General features: G+C 62.3%; 2 protein-coding genes across 4 annotated transcripts in view; one reads left to right on the top strand and one right to left on the bottom strand.

Annotated features, from left to right (window-relative positions):
- Positions 1 to 2,603: 2,603 nt before the first annotated feature.
- ENG (endoglin) lies at positions 2,604 to 13,417 on the top strand. 2 transcript variants are annotated; one of them, XM_015644779.3, is made up of 15 exons: positions 2,604 to 2,740; positions 6,587 to 6,744; positions 8,607 to 8,741; positions 9,329 to 9,491; positions 9,664 to 9,820; positions 9,991 to 10,120; positions 10,361 to 10,535; positions 10,619 to 10,761; positions 10,895 to 11,032; positions 11,308 to 11,352; positions 11,455 to 11,565; positions 11,657 to 11,902; positions 12,114 to 12,177; positions 12,267 to 12,368; positions 12,806 to 13,417. In XM_015644779.3, exons 1-15 carry the CDS (start codon positions 2,683 to 2,685, stop codon positions 12,973 to 12,975), a joined length of 1,995 nt encoding a protein of 664 aa, XP_015500265.1. In that variant the 5' UTR covers positions 2,604 to 2,682; the 3' UTR covers positions 12,976 to 13,417. The 2 variants fall into 2 exon arrangements, with proteins under 2 accessions (XP_015500265.1, XP_015500266.1); XM_015644780.3 differs by having other exon boundaries at positions 2,605 to 2,740; positions 12,786 to 13,417.
- Positions 13,271 to 18,042, bottom strand: part of FPGS (folylpolyglutamate synthase) — a 6,457-nt gene continuing 1,685 nt past the window's right edge. Inside the window, exons 1-15 of one of the 2 annotated variants that reach the window (XM_015644783.3) lie at positions 17,197 to 17,650; positions 16,960 to 17,088; positions 16,801 to 16,854; positions 16,625 to 16,689; positions 16,433 to 16,547; positions 16,264 to 16,341; positions 15,935 to 15,996; positions 15,730 to 15,832; positions 15,552 to 15,629; positions 15,335 to 15,482; positions 15,158 to 15,256; positions 14,824 to 14,974; positions 14,649 to 14,724; positions 14,259 to 14,325; positions 13,271 to 14,164 (exon numbers count right to left, since the gene is read on the bottom strand). In XM_015644783.3, the coding sequence (XP_015500269.1) occupies positions 13,737 to 14,164; positions 14,259 to 14,325; positions 14,649 to 14,724; positions 14,824 to 14,974; positions 15,158 to 15,256; positions 15,335 to 15,482; positions 15,552 to 15,629; positions 15,730 to 15,832; positions 15,935 to 15,996; positions 16,264 to 16,341; positions 16,433 to 16,547; positions 16,625 to 16,689; positions 16,801 to 16,854; positions 16,960 to 17,088; positions 17,197 to 17,259 (1,716 nt within the window). In that variant the 5' untranslated portion in view covers positions 17,260 to 17,650 and the 3' untranslated portion in view covers positions 13,271 to 13,736. Of the gene's footprint in view, positions 14,165 to 14,258; positions 14,326 to 14,648; positions 14,725 to 14,823; positions 14,975 to 15,157; positions 15,257 to 15,334; positions 15,483 to 15,551; positions 15,630 to 15,729; positions 15,833 to 15,934; positions 15,997 to 16,263; positions 16,342 to 16,432; positions 16,548 to 16,624; positions 16,690 to 16,800; positions 16,855 to 16,959; positions 17,089 to 17,196; positions 17,651 to 18,042 lie in introns of those variants that run through there. The other variant, XM_015644784.2, reaches the window with a different exon arrangement.

The following is an 18,042-nucleotide window of genomic DNA, read 5'->3' as shown; positions in this document are numbered from 1 at the left end:
TCCAGACTTTATCTTTTTCTTCTGTCGCAGGAAATGAGTTTTTCTTTCCAGAGGTTTTTTTTTTTTTTCTCCCCCTCTGTCGTGCCCCCCCCAGCCCCTCTGGAGCTGATTAAGGGCCGGAAGCGGGTGTTTATCCCACCGGGGCAGCGGGATGCTGCGCTCAGAGGAAGGGAGGGAGCATCCCAGCCACTCGCCCCGGCTTCCCAATCTGTGGCCTGCAGGGAGCCTATGTCTGCATCCTCCAACCAGTCCTGGCCACCCTCATTCTGTCCCGATTGCTGAGCCCCCTCGTGCTCTGGGTGTGTGTCTGGACACACAGGCAGCATCTGAGTCGTGCCCTGCACATGTGTCCCCTCCTCTCAGTTCTCCCACTGGCTGCCAGGGGCTGGAGGTGACCGGATTTGGGATGGGGATTTCCACCACTTTCATGCATTGGCATTTCCTTGTTTCTGTTGGTTGTCAGGGTTTTTTGGGGTACGCAGTGGCTGCACTGTGATGGTTTGTGGTGGCACAATGCCCTGGAGTGGGGTGCTCCCTGTCCTGCTGTGCCTGGACACTCACTGCTCAGCCCTGAACCCAGGGGATAAGGAATGTGCTGGGGACCCCCAGACGAGCCCAGCCACCAGGCTGGGTGTCCTCCTGGCTGGGGGACTGGGTGGGTGCCCTCACAGTGGTGAGTCACAGGACCCCCAAAGACAGTTGGGGGTGCTGGTGTGGGGGACGGGATGTGGGGGTTCCCCAGCACCCACAGAACCACACAGGCACAGCACCAGAGCAGAGGGCCTGAGGTGGAACTTGGGGACACGGTTTACCCAGCCACACAGAGGGCAGGAGGTAGCAAAGCTGCAACCCCAACAGGGCCCCCCACCACTTACTTTTGGACTACTGGGAGCTGGGCACGGAGCCAGGGAGCCGGGAGGGCAGGAGGGGCGGCAGCATTGGGGTCAGCCAAGGCCACGAGGCCAAGGAGTCAGAGTGGAGAAAGGAAGCCAGCAGGGAAAAAACAAAACTCCCCAAGACGAAAACCCAAACTCACCAGTCAGCCCGACGTCAGCCCCGTGCTCGGGGGGCCACGAGCCACCGGCAGAGCCTGGGGCACTGCGAGGAGGCAGGCGGGCAGGAAGGATGCAGCCATCCGGCCGGGTCTGGGACGCTGCCAGGACAACGATCCAGGGCTGGGGCTGGCGAGTGCTTGCCTTGTGCCGGTGGAAACAAGGGGACAGAGGGGTCGTGTGGTTTGGGACACCATGGCCTAAAGCTGGGGAGTGGGGAGACCCATCTCCCTTGTGCCTCCAGCCCTCTGTGGATGTGCTGTGGGTGTGCCTCAGTTTCCCCGGGTGGTGACTTGGGCACGGAGTGGGACAGTACTGCCCTACTTCCCAGTACAGCCCTGAGTGCTTGGTGTTGAGGTTTAGATGCTTTTCCTCTGTTTTGAAAGTGCAAGGCCATCCCATATGCTGCCAGGGGGGGTGATGCTGGGCTGAATGGGGTGCAGGGGGCTGCACGTGTGGCCACCCCACAGCCACCCTCCTTCTGTCACACTGTCTGCCACCATCCCTGCGTCCATCACCGAGGGTCTCTTGGTCGTTGTCCTGCGGTGTCACCGCGGGGAGAGGGGTGTGAGGGAGCCAGATCTGTGCCGGGTCCCGGTCCCCATCGCTGTCCCCATCCCCGGGTGCGCACCCGTCCCCGCGGTCCCCAGGAGATGGCAGTGCTCTGTCATGGGAGATGGTTGCTGCTCACCCCTGGTCACAGACATCTCCGGGGACATCCTGCCTGCTGGGGACAGGCGTCGCTGATTTCCCTGGCACCTTTCCCTTCTGTCCCCATGCCCCTGAAGCACGAGACGAGATGAAAACCTCCCCCGGGGACCTGCGGCCCCCCCAGCCTGAGGGTCGCAGTCCCACCGATAGCTGTCTGAAGGCTCTCACCTCGGCCAGCAGAGATGTGGAGAAAGGGGTAGGAGTGCAGAAGGGGGTCCCTGGTGCTCCTTCAGCACTGCTCACCTGTGACCCCCTTGCCTGTGACTCCCTCACCCAGGGCCCCTTGTTCCAAGGGATCTCCTGACCCCAAGCCCACCTGCCAGGTGGGGGTGTCCGGGCAGTCTCATCTGTGGCTTGGCCAAGAGGACAGGCAAGGCTGGCAGTGGTGCTTGGGGGCTTCCACCAGACCACCCCAGGGGGTGTCCAGGGCCGTGGGGCAGCCACCAGCCTGTGACCCTGCTAGGGCGCTGGCTGAGAGCAGTGGGGGCTGAATGTCGGCAGCAGCCCCTTCCCCATTGCCTGGGCAGTTCCCCATCCCCATCACTGAGGGCAGCTCGGGAATAATTTGGGTGGGTGGACTCCACCAGAACCACCGTATCCAACCCTTCCGCTCACTAGTGCCATCCCTGGGTGTCCCTGGGGGCACCTACCCTGGGTACCAGTGCCCTCCCCCTGCCCGGGGCGCTTCCAGTGCGTCCCCCCGAATGTGCAGCCCCGCACGGCGCTGTAGGGAAACTGAGGCACGGCTCCTGCGGGGGAGGGGGTTCCATCCTCTCCGCCCCCCGGCCCCTCCGGCCCGGCCCCAGCGCCGCCAGCGGCATTTCCTCCGCCGCGGACCGTCCTCCGAAGGGAGTCGGTTTCCTGCCGCTGCCGCCGCCCGCACTCGGCGCTGGCTCCCGGGGAGCGGCCGCAGGCGGATATGGGCCCCCGCTCCGTCCCGCTCCTGCCGCTGCTCCTGGCGCTGCTCGGCCGCCCGGGTGAGTGGGGACGGGGGGCACCGGGGGACCGGACCCCGGGGATGAGACTCGCGGGATGGGACCCCGGGACGGGACCTCGGGACGGGACACTCGCCGCGGCGGGACCCGCCGGTGACTCCGGATCGGTGGCCAAAGGAGTCCCGGCTGTGCCCGCACAGGCAGTGATTGTCACCCCCGGGAACTCCCCGGGAGAGGAGGTTTTTGGGGAGCAGCCTCGATGTGGGAAGGGACGAACCCAGCCCGATTCCCGGAACTCACACAGCACAGCCCTGCCGCTCCCTGGGACCCCTGAAATCCCGGCTGCGTCACTGGGACGTGCGAGATGCTGAAGCCCGGGCTGAGACAGTGGCCCACGGGGGTCTGGGTGGCTTTGGTGGCTTCCCGTCACCACGGAGTATGGAGGGGTTGACCAGGAGATGGGGACGAGAAATGGGAAAAAACCATTAAAGCCTCAAATGGGAGTTGGGGGCTTAGATGCCTCCAGAGCTGTCAGAGCCACCTCGAGATCCCTGCAAAGCCACAGTGGGAATTTCAAGGAGGGACGCCAGTGCTGATGGAGCTGGGGGACAGGGAGCTGGGGGACTTGGGGACATAGCCTGCTGGCAGAGGGGAACTTGGAAAGGAGCAGCCAGCTGGAGAGGCTGGGGCCAGCGGCACTGAGTGTCCTGACTGGGTTGGTCCCTCCTGGTCATCTCGGGGGCCAGTGCTCATGGGTGGTGCTGAGGTGGCCCCTCTGCCAGGCTTGACACCCACTCTCTTATGTCACAACCCTGTCTGGTGGCTGTACCAGACAGTCCCTGTCAGGTGAGGCTGTGTTGTGTGCACCATGTCCCCTATAGTGGTGCCATACAGTTTCCATCCTTGCAGATGTACAGTAAGTTCCATGTCTTGTGTAATTGTGAGGCTCGGTGCCCATCCTATAGCTGTGCCACAGTCCCTGCCCTATGGCAGTGCCGTGGTGTCCCTATCCTGTGCAGATGTGTAGTAAGGTCTGTGTCCTCTATAGCTTTCTTGTATAGTCCCCATCCTATAACTGTGCTGTATGCTCCACAACCTGCGTCATCTACGACATCTACGGCACACCCTGTGCCACAGAGACCTTGTCCTCCCTGTCTATGATGTATAGTCCCTATACCGCACAGCTGAGCCATTTGGTCCCCATCCTACACAGTTGTGCCATGTGTCCATGACATTTGTATTTGTCCCCAACAGTCTCCACCCTATATGGCTGTGCCATACGTGCCCTAACAGGGCTGTGCTATATGGGCTGAGTCCTACATAGCTGTGCCATATGGTCCCCACCCTGAGTGTCTGTTCCTAAGGTCCCTGTCCTGTTTATCTGTGTTGTATGATCCCCATCCCACACAGTCCCTGTGCTCTGTAGTGGAGCTATACAGTCCGTATTGTATGTGTCTGTATGGTCCCTGTCCTGTGTCACTCTGCCATTTAAACAGACCATCTCCTCTGGCCATACCACCCCTAACCCACACAGCTGTGCTGTATATTGCCCATGTCCTGCATAGCTGTGACACATGGTCCCCATCCTGCCTACCTGTGCTACTCATCACATCCTATCCAGCTGCTGCTTCTTCCTCACAGGAACTTCTGGGGCTGGGGGTGCCCACAGTGGGCCCAGAGCTATGGAACAGGGGTGCCCCTTGGTGGGTGCAGTGCTGTAGGACTGGGATGGCCATGGTGGGAACAGTGCTGTGGGGCTGGGATGGCCATGCTAGGAACAGTGCTGTGGGATTGGGGTGCCCTTGGTGGGTGCAGTGCTGTGGGGCTGGGATGTCCATGGTGGGAACAGTGCTGTGGGGCTGGGATGGCCATGGTGGGAGCAGTGTCAGGGTGTCTCACAGACACAGCCAGCTTCCAGAAGTGGGGGACTTTGTGCCCCCTCAGCAGGGGCCAGCACTGGGGTGAGCATGGTGCTGGGTCACCCCTCCCATCTTTGAGGAGAGGCAGGAATGATGTGGATTGTGTCAGGCCCAAAGCTTGGAGCAATCCACCCCATTATCCAACCCCCAGTGCCACCTCAGCATGGTCCAACAGCCAGAGGTGGCTCAGAGGATGACAATTCCCTCTCAGTGCAGGATCCATCCCCATTCCTGTCCTGGATCAGCTCATTACATGAGTGCTGAGGCAATGCTGCCAGATGCATGGATTCCAAAGTGGAGCTGCCCATCCCATGGGCATCCTGCACTGCCAGAGCCACCCTTGCCCTGCACCCCATACCCCAGCATTGTTCTCTGCCCAGGTCTTTCATCTACTCCCTAAACCCCAGGAATTTCCCCCCCTCAGCCCCTGACCCATGGGGGAGCCACAGCGAGACCATCCCTATTCCCTGATCTCAGCAGCACCAAAGCAAGGGAGAGCGCAGGTTGGAAAAACATAAAGTGGATTTTCTTTCTTTCTTCCTTTCAATTTTTTTTTTCCCTTTCCTGGAGTACAAAAATAACAGTGCCCTTATCTGATCGCCCCGGCGGCCCAGCTGAGCCCCCTTATCTGATCCTGACATAATGCTGGAGCCCGCTGCCTTCCCCAGGGACAGACAGTGCCCGACTGGCACCGCTGCCCCGCATCCCCTCCTCTGGCATCCCTGCCCCGCCAGGGGCGAGCCCAGCCGCGGCCCCCAGCCCTGAGGATGCTGCCCGAGGAGCAGCCAGCGCTGCCCGTCCTCTGCCCAGCAGAGCCGTGCCCGGTGCCGTCAGGGCAGGAGTGGAAGGGAAGAGGGACACAGCCTGTGGCGCCCAGATAAGCGGCTGTTTATCTTCCTCCCGATGCTGCCGGCCGCGCGGCCGCCACGCTGGGGGGAGGAAGAGCCGGACAATAAGTGGGACCACGGCAGCGTCACCGGGGGTCTGTGCCGTGACCCCTCCACCACAGCCAGGCCACCCCAATGCTGAGATGCAGTCGTGCACTATGATGGCTTGGAACAGCCGGCCTTTTGCCGGGTGCTGCGTCCCAAAACCTCAGTTACCTGGAGCCTCACATCCTCTAGCCCCAGTCGCGGTGGGGGTGGCTGAGTGCAGGTCCAGCCACCTCCTGGTGCATCGGCTGGACCCACCAGGGATGAGAAAAGTTGCAGTGGGAAGGGATAGAGCTCAGTGGCCACTTCTAAAGGAAACACAGCATCCCCGGCACTGTGTCCCCACAGAAAGCCCCCCAGCTGTGACCACGGGGGTCTGTCCTGCCCAGCTCCCTGGAAGGGAGCACCTATGGATGCAGTCGGTTCCTCGGGGCCAAGTTGAGGACAGCCCGGCCACAGCAGGGCTGCCTGAGGCAGAGGAAACTGTCGAGGCACGTGGGGATTTACAGGATCAGGCCTTCAAATGGCTGTTTGCGCTCAGGATTTCCCTTGGCAGCCGCCGGCCGGCCCCGCTCGCCGCGCGTCGCCGGGGGCTTTGGGATGGGGCAAAGCTCACGCCTCAGCGCCCGCGGAGGATGAGCTTTACAGCCATTTCCATACCTGCGCTTCCCACTTTCCTGCGGCGGGGGAAGGCGGGGGGGCTTCCGCCACCGCCCCAGCCTTCGGGGCGGCTGGGTGCGAGTTTTGGCACGCGGCAGTGGCGAGCAGGGACAGTGGATTTTTCCAGCCCGGATCCAAGGGTCATTAACGTGATTGCGGAGGGGGCTGGCGGTGGCAGACGGGCCCCGAGCGAACACGTAGCGGTTGTCCCGGGGGTGCTGTGCCGGCAGTGGGGCCGTGCTGACGCCGGGCTGGGGGCTGAGGCTGAAGGGGCAGTGCCGGCGCTGGCGGAGACGTTCAGCCCCATCATGTCTCGCCGTGTCGTGTCACCCCACATCCGTGCGGCGGGGACTGACAGTCTCTTGTTTTCCGCCCAGACCCCGGGAGAGCCGAGGGCTGTGACCTGCAGCCGGTGGCAGCGGAGACACCCATCACCCTCTCCTATGCCACCAGCACGGTGCCACGGGGCTGCGTCAGCAACAGCTCCATGGACACTGCCCATGAAGTCCATGTCCTCAGCGTCAAGTGGTCCAAGGTGAGCAAAAGGGGTCCCAGTACACCCCTGCAGAACTTCTTGCACTGTCACTTCACGCTGTCACCACAGCACTGTCACCCTGTCACTGTCCTCAGCAGGCAGGGTGTCCCAGCTGTGAAAACCTTGCTCAAATTAAGGAGCAGAGAAAGGACCTGGATTAACACCTTGTGCAAGCTTCTCCAAGCACAGTCTTGGGCATCTCTGCCCTTGATGGGAATGTAAAGGCTTTAGAGGCAAATTCTTTAGTAGCCCATGCTGCCAAGGCAGATATGAGAAGAAACCTGTTTGCCAGTTTGGCATGGCCATGCCGAGGGGTGCTTTGGGGCAGGGTTGGAGCAAGGCAGTGCCAGGGCTGGCACTGGCACTGGCTGGCACTCTTGGGTGGGTTTGTGCCAGTGCACGGGTTTGCGTGGCAGCTCTGCAGGACAGCCCGGCTCCCCTGGCGCTGGCTGGGGCCCAGCACCCGATTTTGGCCCAGCCCTGGGCCACCCGGCGCCACACTCCCCGCTCCCCGCCGCCTCCCAGTTCTCCCAGTTCTGCTTTTGGAGCAGAGGAGGAGCGAGGCCACGAGGCGCTGGAGAGGGTCGGTTTTGCAAGGAACCCTCTTGCCTAGCCTGGTGTGACCTGGCCTTGGCATCCTGGATAAATGCCAGGGCCGGGGCTGCCCCGGGGTTGTCACCAGCGACAACTGGGGACACGCACTGATGTCACGGCTGCGGCCCTGAGCCCCACGGAGCGCGGGGGAAGCTGGGCAGGGACACGGCTCCACTTATAGAAGAATTACTGGAAGCTGCTTTCTATAAGCAGATCCCCACGATGAAAAAAAAAAAAAAAAAAAAAAAAAAGGAGAAGAAAAAGAAAAAAATAACCCGAAAGGCGGCGGCGGGGAGCGCCGAGGCTCCCGCCACTCGCGCAGCCAAACAATGGAGCGCCACAAAACACGCGGCAGGAAAAACAGCCGCCAGCTCCTCCCCGACACTCGGGACCACCCGGGGTCCCGGGCCACCCACGCTTGCCACGGGGCCACGGCCAGGCCAGGATGCCCACGGCCTCATCCCGCCAGCCCTGTGCACGGCACTGGCAGCAGCCTCCACCCACCCGGTCCCCGGCTGGTTTTCCCTGCCCGCTGCCTGGTGCAGAACTTTGCGAGCCATTATTCAGGCAGCAGTTGCCAAACTTAGCGCCTGGAGTTTTGACTTCCCCATCCGGATTTCCGGCTACAGGCAAGCAGGCAGTGCTAGCCACGAGGAATGGTGTGTGCCACCACTGTGCCCAGGCATCCCTGCACACCGGTATGGACGCACCTGAGCCTGGAGCAGCTGCACAGTGCTGGGATGGGGCTGGGAAACCTTCCAGGGGGATGTCCCGGTGCCCAGGGTGGGGATTTTCCAGTAGTCAGTGGGAGATATCCTAGTATGGGTACATACTAGGTACATCCCATACATTGAGGATGCTCTGGTTCCCGGGGTGAGGATGCCCTGGCCCAGTGTAGGGATGCTCCAGTCCTCTGTGTGGGGACACTCTCGGACACAGTGCAGAGGTTACTTAGTCTCTAACTCAAGGATGCCCTGGTCCCTAAGAAGGGGGTGCCTAAACCCCACTATGGGGGGTGTCCTGGAACCAGTGTGGGGATACCACCATCTTCCATGGTGGGCATATGGCTGATCCCTTGCTTAGGGGAGCCAGGGGGTGTTTGTCCCACCAGTGTGGAATCCCTGCCCCTTAAACCCAGCCATGGCTGCCTCTCGCTCATCTTCAGGGCCAGCCTGAGGTCTCTCCACGTCCCTCTGGCTCCAGGGGGCAGCCAGGAAGGTGGCAGCAGCTGGTGGCCACAGTGGTGACACTCTCCTCTTCCCCCCCAGGCCTCTCCTGTCCCTCTGACGGTGACAGTCACTCCAGGAGCCGATGCCTGCAGACGGCCAGCAGTGCTCATCCTCCTCTGCACCCGCTGCTCTGCCACCATCACCTCCCCATGCTCAAACCTGATCATCCGCACCGTGAGTGCCACAGCCCCACAACCAGAGCAGTCCTGGGGGGCAGCAGGGCTCGGGCCATCCATGGGGATGTTTAAGGGGGTCACTGGTGGAGACTGGTCACCCCAATCACCAGATATGATGCTTGTGGTGCCCCAGGGAGGAGGGGACGCTCCTGACCATTGCTGGCGGCGCTGAGCTCTGGGCTGGCCGGGCAGGGAATGACGCACAGGGCTGGAAAAAGCTCCCATTTCCTCCGGCCGGCGGGAGGAAGGTCAGGGATGGGGTTTGGCTCCAGTGAGCTGAGCCGGGGTCGGGCGCTTTGTTAGCAAAATAAACCTCCTGCTTTGTTTGTGGCTAATAATAAAGTGGGCTGAGCCCTCCGCGTGCCGCCAGCCACTCTCGCTGCTCCCAGCTCATGGCCTGAAAACCCCCATTCATCCCGAGTGACCCCCAGCCCAGGCTCCAGGGACACTCACCTGTTTTAGGTTCACATTTCTATCCTGCAGCCTGGGGAGGAAAGGTTTTCCCTGCTTTCCCCATGCCAGCCTGTGTAAGGGAGGGATGCTTCTTGCCCCTCACCTCGGCTTATGCTGTCACTTGTCCCACAGGATGCCCACCTCAGCCCAGAGACCATCAGAGCTCCAAACCCTGAGCCACCCATGGTCTCCAGTGAGGGGAAGCTGCTGACCTGGGTTCTGGATACCTATGGGGGCATCACATCCTACAGTGAGCTGCAGGACCCCCGCAGGGTCCAGCTCCACCTGGGAGAAGGTGTGTGGGGCTGGGGGCTTGAACTGGGGGTTGGAGCGGGCAGGAATGGCCTTCCTGTTCCAGAAGGGTGACAACCTCCTGGGGCAAAGTACCTTCCCCAGGGTGATGTCCCTGGCCCATCTCCCCACCCACTGAGCCCAGTTTGACTGTGATAACGCTGCCACCTACACAGATGCCCGCAGCCCTCCAGAATGCACTCCCCAGGAGCACTTCAATGCCGTTCTGCACCTTGAGACTGAGGTCTTCTTCCACGGGGTGAAGGGCTGCTCACGCAGTGACACCCAGAGCACCAGGGCTGCTCACATCATCCATCTGCAGTCGGAGCCCAGGTACCACAGTGCCAGCAGTGGGATCCCAGGCGTGGGACAGGCAGTGGGATATGCTTGGAGATGCTTGGGAAGGTGTTGAGGTGTCTCCAAAGGCAGAGGTCCATATCCTGAGTTGGATGTGGGACTGGTTGGTATGGAATGCTGAGAAGGAGGATCTTGTATTTTTGCAGCTCCCCCATCAGAGAGGTGAACCTGTCTCTGAGTTGTCCTGAGAATTATGCTGGCAACCAGATCCTCATTCTGCAGAGCAAGGTCAACTTCACCTGGTCCCTCTTCTTGAAGTGCCACATCCAATTAATGGTATGCTGACAGGAATGTGTCTTCCCCACCACCCCCACCAAGGGGTCTGCCAGGTGCCCAGGAGATGCTGGTGTGATGGGGAGGGTGGCAGGAGGGCACCTGGAGACATTAGACATGGGCAAGTGGCACTCCCCCTGCTGCAAGCCCTCGTGACTGGGATGAACCCTGCCTTGTGCATCTCCAGCTGTCCCTGTCTCCACTTAGCCCCTCTATGCTTCCCCCCTTTCCTCCTCACTGCAGGTCTCTGGGAGTTACAAGATGGTGTCTTTATTCCCAATGCTGTTCCCTGGGGAGCTGCTGCCTGACACGGAGCAGGCCCTCATCGCTAAAGCCTTTGAGAAGAACTACAGTGTCATTGCCTCCTACTCTGCCATCCCTGCTAGCACCCACATCAGCCTGGAGATTCAGGGGCACGGTGAGGCCCCCAGGGCCCCAGGGCTGGGTGGGATGGGGGTTTCCACCACTCCCACTCAGCCCCACCATCTCCCTGTCCTGCAGAAAAGGTTGAGATGCCTGTGGCGACCACCCCCCTTGTCATCACACAGCCCCCAGACTTGCCCCACCAGGTGCTGCTCACGCTCAAGCCCTGGAAGTGCACAGATGAAACCATGGAGATCGTCATCATCAGGTCCTACCTGGAGGTGAGGAGGGTGGACAGAGGTGCCAATGTCCACCAAAATCACTCAGAAGTTGCATTTTCCTCTGGGTGTTTGGGGTGGGTGCCACAGGGCTGACCCCCTGTCAGTGGGTGACTACAGTGTGCTTTCCTCCCAGCCCATCAAGGACGTGGTGAACATCACCCTGAGGGACATCAGCTGCCAGGCAGAGAAAAATGCCACCCACTTCATGTTGAAAAGCCCCCTCAACCACTGCGGCACCTCACTGGAGGGCAGGGGCTATGCCAACAATGAGGTGAGAGGGGGGCTGGCTAGGGGTGTTGTCTCCAGTCCCACTGATGGCCCATGAGCGCTTCAATGATTGCCAGTGGGGCTTCACCACCAGGACCTCCTTGCTTTTGCATGGCTGGAAACATCATACTGCAGCCCAGGGCTGAGATGGAGGGGGAGTGTGTGTGGGACAGTCCTGTTCCATCCCATCCCATCCCATCCCATCCCATCCCATCCTATCCCATCCCTCCCTAGACTCCAGCAGTGGAGGCCACTTGACTGACCCAACCTTCCTTGCAGCTCATCCTCAGCCTGGCCAAGGACGCAGTGCTCCGGAATGTGCGGGTAAGAGCCGGGTTTCCCAGCATGTCCAGGAGTGGGAGAAGGTGCAAATGTCACTCTCAGCTGGGTGCTGGGTGCCCACTTAGTGCTGCCCCCCTCTTGCAGGTGGGCTTCCAGTGCGAGATCCCACGGGAGCTCTTCCTGCGCCTTTTCCCCACCGCTGCCTTTGAGGCACCACAGACGGAGCTGGAGATCAACAAGGAGGCCTTTGTGCAGGTACTGCCACTGTCCCGGTGTCCAGGCTGGGGCAGCCCAGCCATCCCTGGGCCTGTGACCCTGATGGAGTGCCCCACTCCCACCCCTGCAGGCGTCCATGCGGTGGATGGATCACCCAGCTGACCTGCAGCTGAAGGAGTGCTGGCTGGTGGCCTCAGGGCGGGAGCCAGTGCTGCTGGTGCAGGGTGGGGAGGCTCGAGGGGCGGGGGTGGTCGTGCTGGAGGGCCCCCCCAGCAGCCACGGGAGGAAGATCTGGCGTTTCCGCTTCACCTACACCATTCCTGAGGGGGGACACATGCCCTTCTCTGCCATCCTCAAGTGCAAGGCCGGCTTGCAGGTCAGTGTAACCCTCTCCCCACCCTGCGATGGGCACCCTGCTGGTCTCCAGCAGCAGCAGCAGCCCGATGGGTTTGTCCCACACCGTTGGGTGACGGAGCCCATCCAGGAGCAGCATTCCCTGGTCTGCAAAGAACCTGGGGACCCTCACCTCTGTCACCCTGCAGGGGTGCACATTTTCCCCCCTCTCACCCCAACCTCCACCTCCACAGAATGACACCATCTTTGAGAAGGTCTTGGAGGTGACAGTAAAGGATGCCTGGAGGCCGCTCAACTGTGAGTTCAGGGCAAGGGAGGTGGTCAGGATGGGATTGGGAAAGGGACCCTCCCAGTGTGGCAGTGCTGACAGCCTCATCCTCCCACAGACCGTGGGCTGGGGCTGCCTGCTGTCCTGGGCATCACCTTCGGTGCCTTCCTCATCGGGGCACTCCTCACTGCCGGGCTCTGGTACATCTACTCGCACACCCGTGAGTATCCACCACCCCTGGGGACCCCCATGGTGGGATGGGGAGTTCACATGCGTGTCCCTTACTGGGTTGCCCATTTTTCCCTCCTGGCCAAAGTCCTCAGGTGAGCCAGAGACCAGGCTGCTCCATTGCCCTCATCTGCCTCATCCTGGCACTGCTATAGGGGAATAACCCTGCTTCAGGTGTCTACAGCTCCTCGGGGTCCCTCCTACCTGTCTGGGGCCCTCTGCCATCTGCCCTCCCTCCTGCTCCTGGTGCCCCATGCTCATCTCCATCCCAGGGGCCAGCTGGGGAGTGATCCATGAGGGTTTGTGCATGCGGGCTGGAAGGTCCCAGGGGACTGAGCCAAGGCCACCACTGTTCGCCCTGAGTCTGGTTTCCCCTTGGTGTTCCCCCGTGGCGGGCGGTGTGAGCCAGGTCCCATCTCCAAACTGCAGCCGGTTTCCAGCACGGCGCCAGCCTCGGAGAGCAGCAGCACCAACCACAGCATCGGCAGCACCCAGAGCACCCCCTGCTCCACCAGCAGCATGGCCTGACGCCCCCGGGCCGCCCCGAGCCCGCACAGCCCCCGGCCAACGGACTTGGGGACCCACCCCAGTGCCATTAAGCTGATATTTTGCCCCAAATCTCAGGCCGAGCCCAGAGGGGGCCTCCATTACTCATTCAGTGAATGCTTTGGCCCCCCGAGGGCAGCCCACACCGGGGGGGGGCACCCTGAAACCCCCCTGGGGTCCCCCGCTGCAGTGGGGAGGCAGAAAGAGCAGCTATTGCCAAAACCTCCCACAAGGCTCCCCATCAAATGGGGGGGGGAAGAAGAAGTGGGTGCCCCCTGGACATGCCCCAGCACTTGGGGTGACCCCTGTGCCCCTCCTGCATCCCCCCGAGAAGGCAGCAGGCACCAGTGGGAGCAGCAAGAGGTTTATTTGCGGGGGATGGTGCAAGGCTGCTGCCCTCCCACAGGACGATGGGCAGAACCCACCACTCCCCCCAGCTCCCTGTCCAAGTTACAAACTCTTAACAATAATAATAAAAACTTTCCCTATGTTAAATTAGTTGCGCTGTGATGCTGCGCCTTGACGCAGCTTGAGGCTCCCACCTATCAGGCACTGGAACCTCATCACAGCCTGGGGCAGCCCCCCAAACCCTGGGGGCCCCCCTGGTCAGTCTCACTAGGGAGGGGATGGAGACCAGGAGCATCCCCCCATGGACAGTTTCCCAGGAAGGGCACAGGCAAAAGGCACTGGGGTGAAAACAGCCAAGCCAGGATGGGGTGAGGAGGGTCCCACATCCCCCTCCAGATGCGTCCAAGCATCACTGGGGGCAAAACTGTTGCTTCAAGTAAACAGAGGTGCAAAGCCCTGTCCCCCATTACTGGGACAGTGCTGGGACGAGCAGCCTGAGGGCCCCCCCCACCAAGTGCAGGCTGCCGGTCACCAGGACACGGACAGCGGCCGCCTCCCGCAGCAGCACGGCCCCACTGCTGGCTGCGGGGTGGGGGTGAGCCCCCGAGGCTGCAGGGGCTGCCAGATGGGGGTCCCGGCCCTGTGCTACCCACCTCAGTGCCTGGGCCAGGCACGGGAACACCAGGGCTGGGGAATTGAGGGGTCGTGGGGCTGGGGGCACCAGGAGCAGGGAGCCTCGGGTGGGGGCTGGCTGCAGCAGCCCCCCCACCCGCAGGGGAGATGGGAGCCAGGGGTCCTGCCCCACTTTCTCCTCCAGGAGCCTTGTCCATGTCCGCTGGTTCTCCAGGCAGCGGGTCAGGGCATTCTCCAGTGTCACGTTGAAGTTTTGCTGATCTGGGAGGGATGGGGACAACTCTGGGATTGCAGAGGGAGCTGGGGAGGGATCAGGATGGGGAAGTGGGGGAGACCCCGTCTTCCCCACACTCACCCGCGTTGCTGGCCACCGACACCTCCGTGAAGTTGGGGCAGAAGACAGCGTAGTCAAAGTGACAGGGCTGCAGGAGCAATCAGCACCGTGGGAACCCTCAGGACCCACCCATGGGATTCCCACTGGGGCCAGTCCCTCACCAGCGGGGTTACAGGGCATGGGGCAGGGGATGATCCAAGTCTCTTCCCCACACCCAGGACTGTGAGACCCCTGCAGGGGCAGTTGAGGTGGGATACACTCCGGGATAGCAGGATGGGCAGACAGACAGACAGACGGGGTGCCAGCTCCACCTCGTGGCTCCCTGCACCCACAGCAAAGCAGGTCCCAGGACTGGCAGAGAACCCAGGCATCTGGGCACAGTGACCCCCCCCAGTGCTCCCCAAACCTCACCACCAGCAGCTTGAGCAGCGCCGCCGTGTCCCGGTCGCCTGTGGCATTGAAGAGCAGCACACGCACCTCAGAACCACTGCAGGGAGAAAGGGCAGGTGGCCCATGCCCCCAGGGGACCTCCAGCACCACCACCACACCCCCACAATGTGTGCCCCCCTTTGCATCCTCTCCTTACTCATGGGGCTTGTCCTGGTTGAGGGCGGCCTGGCGGAACCAGCGGACACAGGCCTGGATGCTGCTGGTGGTGTGAGCTCCGTCCAGGTACCACGTCACAGGGCCGTGGGAGAGCACCTGAGTCCGGCCCAGCCACTCTGTGTCCCGCAAGCCTGGGGGAGGACAGGGCAGGGCTGGGACCTGCACACCCTCCCCATCACCACTACCCCCCGTGGGAATCCAGTGTGGGGCAGACCGTGCCCTCCAGCACACATGGCACTGGCTGGGGTCCAGCATGGCCCTGCTAAGCCCTGTGAAACAGTGAGGGCAGGGGTGCTGGCATGGCCACACTGCACCTTGGATCATGGCATCGGTCAGTCGGAAGGCAGGCGCGAGTGGTACCGGCCTCCCCAGCAGCTCAGTGCTTGGCAGCATCTCCTTCAGCTCCCCAAGACCTAGGCAGGACAGGCATCCCACTGAGACTTCAGGGGCCCTGGTGGGCTCTGGCCCCCTGTCCTGTCCCCCTGCCTTACCCTGGCAGCCACGGCGCTGCAGCCACGTCCGTGCCAGCTGTAAGGCCAGGGCGGCGTTGGAGCGCTGGTGGGCACCTGCCAGCCCCAGCTCCAGTGCCTGGCAGCCCTCCTCGAAGTCATCCAGCTCCGGGCACAGGTAGAGGGGACACTGCAGGGAGAGGAGGCTGAGCCCCCTGCCATGGGGTACCCCCCACCCACACTCCCACCAGCAACTCACCTTCCGCTCCTGGGCTCGCTCCCTCAGCACCTCCAGCGGCCGCTCTGGCTGTGCCACGGTGAATGCCGGCACACCGGGCTGGGAAGGATGGGGGTGCTTAGCAACATGGGGATGCTCAGGGACATGGGGGAACACACCTCAAAAACGTAAGAGGAGAGAGAAGACCAGATCTTCCTACCTTAAAAATGCCCCCCTTCTGCCAGGCAATCTTCTCCATGGTGTCCCCCAGGATGCTGGTGTGGTCGATGCCCAGGGAGGAGACCCCACACACCACCGGCGCCCTGGGGATGCAGCATGGCAGTGTCCCCGCTGTTCCCCCCTCCACTGTGGGGACATCAAGCCCTGGCAGCCCTGGAGACAGGCTCAGCCCTGCCAGCTCCTACCTGATGATGTTGGTGCAGTCGTAGGTGCCGCCAATGCCAACTTCCACCACTGCCAGGTCCACCTGGGGACACAGGGACACTGGAGCCATCAGGGGCACCAGCAGCATATGTCCCCATGGATTCAGGGATGTGGATGGAGACAGGTCCCTGCCCTTCCAAACCCACACCTGAGAACACCCCCTATTTGTGACGGGATCATCCACCTGGCACAGCATCCCATTTACAGCCATGACAGCCTGATCCACACAAATTCTGCCCCAAGTACCCCCTCCCTGAGGTCCCCACCAACCCGATATTTCTGTCACAAGCTGGAGGCCACCACCACTGACCTTCTCCTGCAGGAAGACGTGGAAAGCCATGATGGTGAGGAAGCGGAAATATGCCGGCATGCTGGCGTGCTCTGGGTCCTGCCAGGCAGAGCAGGGTGAGGGTGAGAACATGACCCTGGAAGTGGGGACCCAAGAGAAGGAGCACCCCCACAAGCCCTGCTGGCCCCACCTTGGTCTCCTCCAGGCGGTTGTAGACCAGCCAGAAGTACTTGTTGAAGAGGTCCTTGCTGATGGGCTGCCCATTGATGCGGATGCGCTCACGTACCTGCACGAGGTGAGGGGAGCTGGGGGCACAGAGCAGGGGGAAGAGTCAAGCACTGCTCCACTGGCCCTTCAAAACCCTCCTGACCCTCCTGCCCACCTGTAAAAGCCTGTCTTCAGCCCATAGCTGCGGAGGATGCATTCGGTGAAGGCACATGCTGAGCCCTGAGGAGACAGCTGTGTTAAACCCCCTGTTCCAGAGCACGGACAAACAGAGCCACAGAAACCAGCAGTCCCCACTCCCTGATCCCCCACAGCACCTCCCGCCTGCCTCACCTTGCCCTTCGTCCCTGTGACGTGGATGATGTTCAGTCGATCCAGGTCCTCGACCTGTAAGAGTTCAACCACCCTGTGAGACCCCCATGGCAGCCAGTGCCAAGCATGGTGGCACTGCTAACAGGACAGAGGGAACAGGGATGGGGACCAGCCCTTCACCTTCAATCCGCTCCTCTCCAAAAAGCCCTGCATGGCTTCCAGCTGGGCCTGGGGGTCACCGCGTTCCCGCTTCACCTGCTCCAGGTAGCTGGCATTGGTCTGCAGGGTGTTGAGCATCCGGATTGCATCCTGGAAAGACGCCCAGGGTAGTCGGGACAGTGCCCATCACAGCAGCCTTGTGGCTGCGCCACAGTCCCAGGGGCCAGTCTACCCAGAGCCCGCTGCACCCTGACCCACCCCTTCGGGCTCGGTCCCCTCGGCGGTGCCATTAGTCACCCACGCCGGCAGCATCTCTGCCATGGTACCGCGGGGACGTGCGGGCAGCGCCAGATCCTGTCACGGGGACAGGCTACTTATGGACAGGGGTTACCCGCCCCTCCCCAGGTGCCCCTTGGCCCCGCGGTGGGGCACGGGACAGCCCAGCACCGGCACCAGCGCTGCCCAGTGGGACAAGGTCGCCGCCAGCGGGAGCGGGCAGAGCTCCAGCGCCCGTCCTATCCGTGTTTAATGAGCGGCGCTAATGAAGCAGCACCTGCACGGCACACTGAGACAAGAGGTCACTATTGTCACCGAGCCCCTCGAACCCACGCCAAGGGGACGTGAGCCTGGTGATGCAGGGGGGACCTGGCACAGCACCAACCCATGTCCCCAGTGTGGGGACACTCCACCCAGGCAGCTGGACCCTGTTCCGCCAGACAGTGGCACCGGCACCGACAGCGCTTCCAGCTCTGCAGAGCGACACCGCTCCCGCCTGCCCGAGGCGGGCTCCACGCCGGGGACCGCCATCACTCCCACGGCACCTGGAGCAGCCGCGTGCGGCCGGGACACGCCGTGGCTACTGGAGCGGCTGCCGCTGCAGGCCGGGCTCACCCGCTGCTGCCACGGGGCACGGCGCTTTGCGGGGTAACCCGACCAGAAAGCGGGGACACGTGGCGCGCGGCAGCCGGCACTGAGCGGGGCTGCGGGAAGCGGCAGAGGAGGGTCGGGAGGGGAGGTGCGTCTGCCGCCCCGCGCGGAACCGGAGCCCCATCGCTGTCGCGGCCCCGTGCCCCGCCCGGTGCGCGGCCCCGCGCGGTACCTGGT

The sequence above is a fragment of the Parus major genome, chromosome 17 (assembly GCF_001522545.3).
Source record: "Parus major isolate Abel chromosome 17, Parus_major1.1, whole genome shotgun sequence".
NCBI lineage: Eukaryota > Metazoa > Chordata > Aves > Passeriformes > Paridae > Parus > Parus major.
Note: the sequence above shows the minus strand (reverse complement) of the source record. Positions and strands in the feature narration are given on the sequence as shown.

Excerpts from the sequence above, each read along its gene's own strand:
- ENG (XM_015644779.3), top strand. The coding sequence starts at position 2,683 with ATGGGCCCCCGCTCCGTCCCGCTCCTGCCGCTGCTCCTGGCGCTGCTC. Across the intron at positions 10,536-10,618 it reads CCTGGAGATTCAGGGGCACG|AAAAGGTTGAGATGCCTGTG; the intron begins GTGAGGCCCCCA and ends CCTGTCCTGCAG. Across the intron at positions 11,033-11,307 it reads GGGGCTATGCCAACAATGAG|CTCATCCTCAGCCTGGCCAA; the intron begins GTGAGAGGGGGG and ends CCTTCCTTGCAG.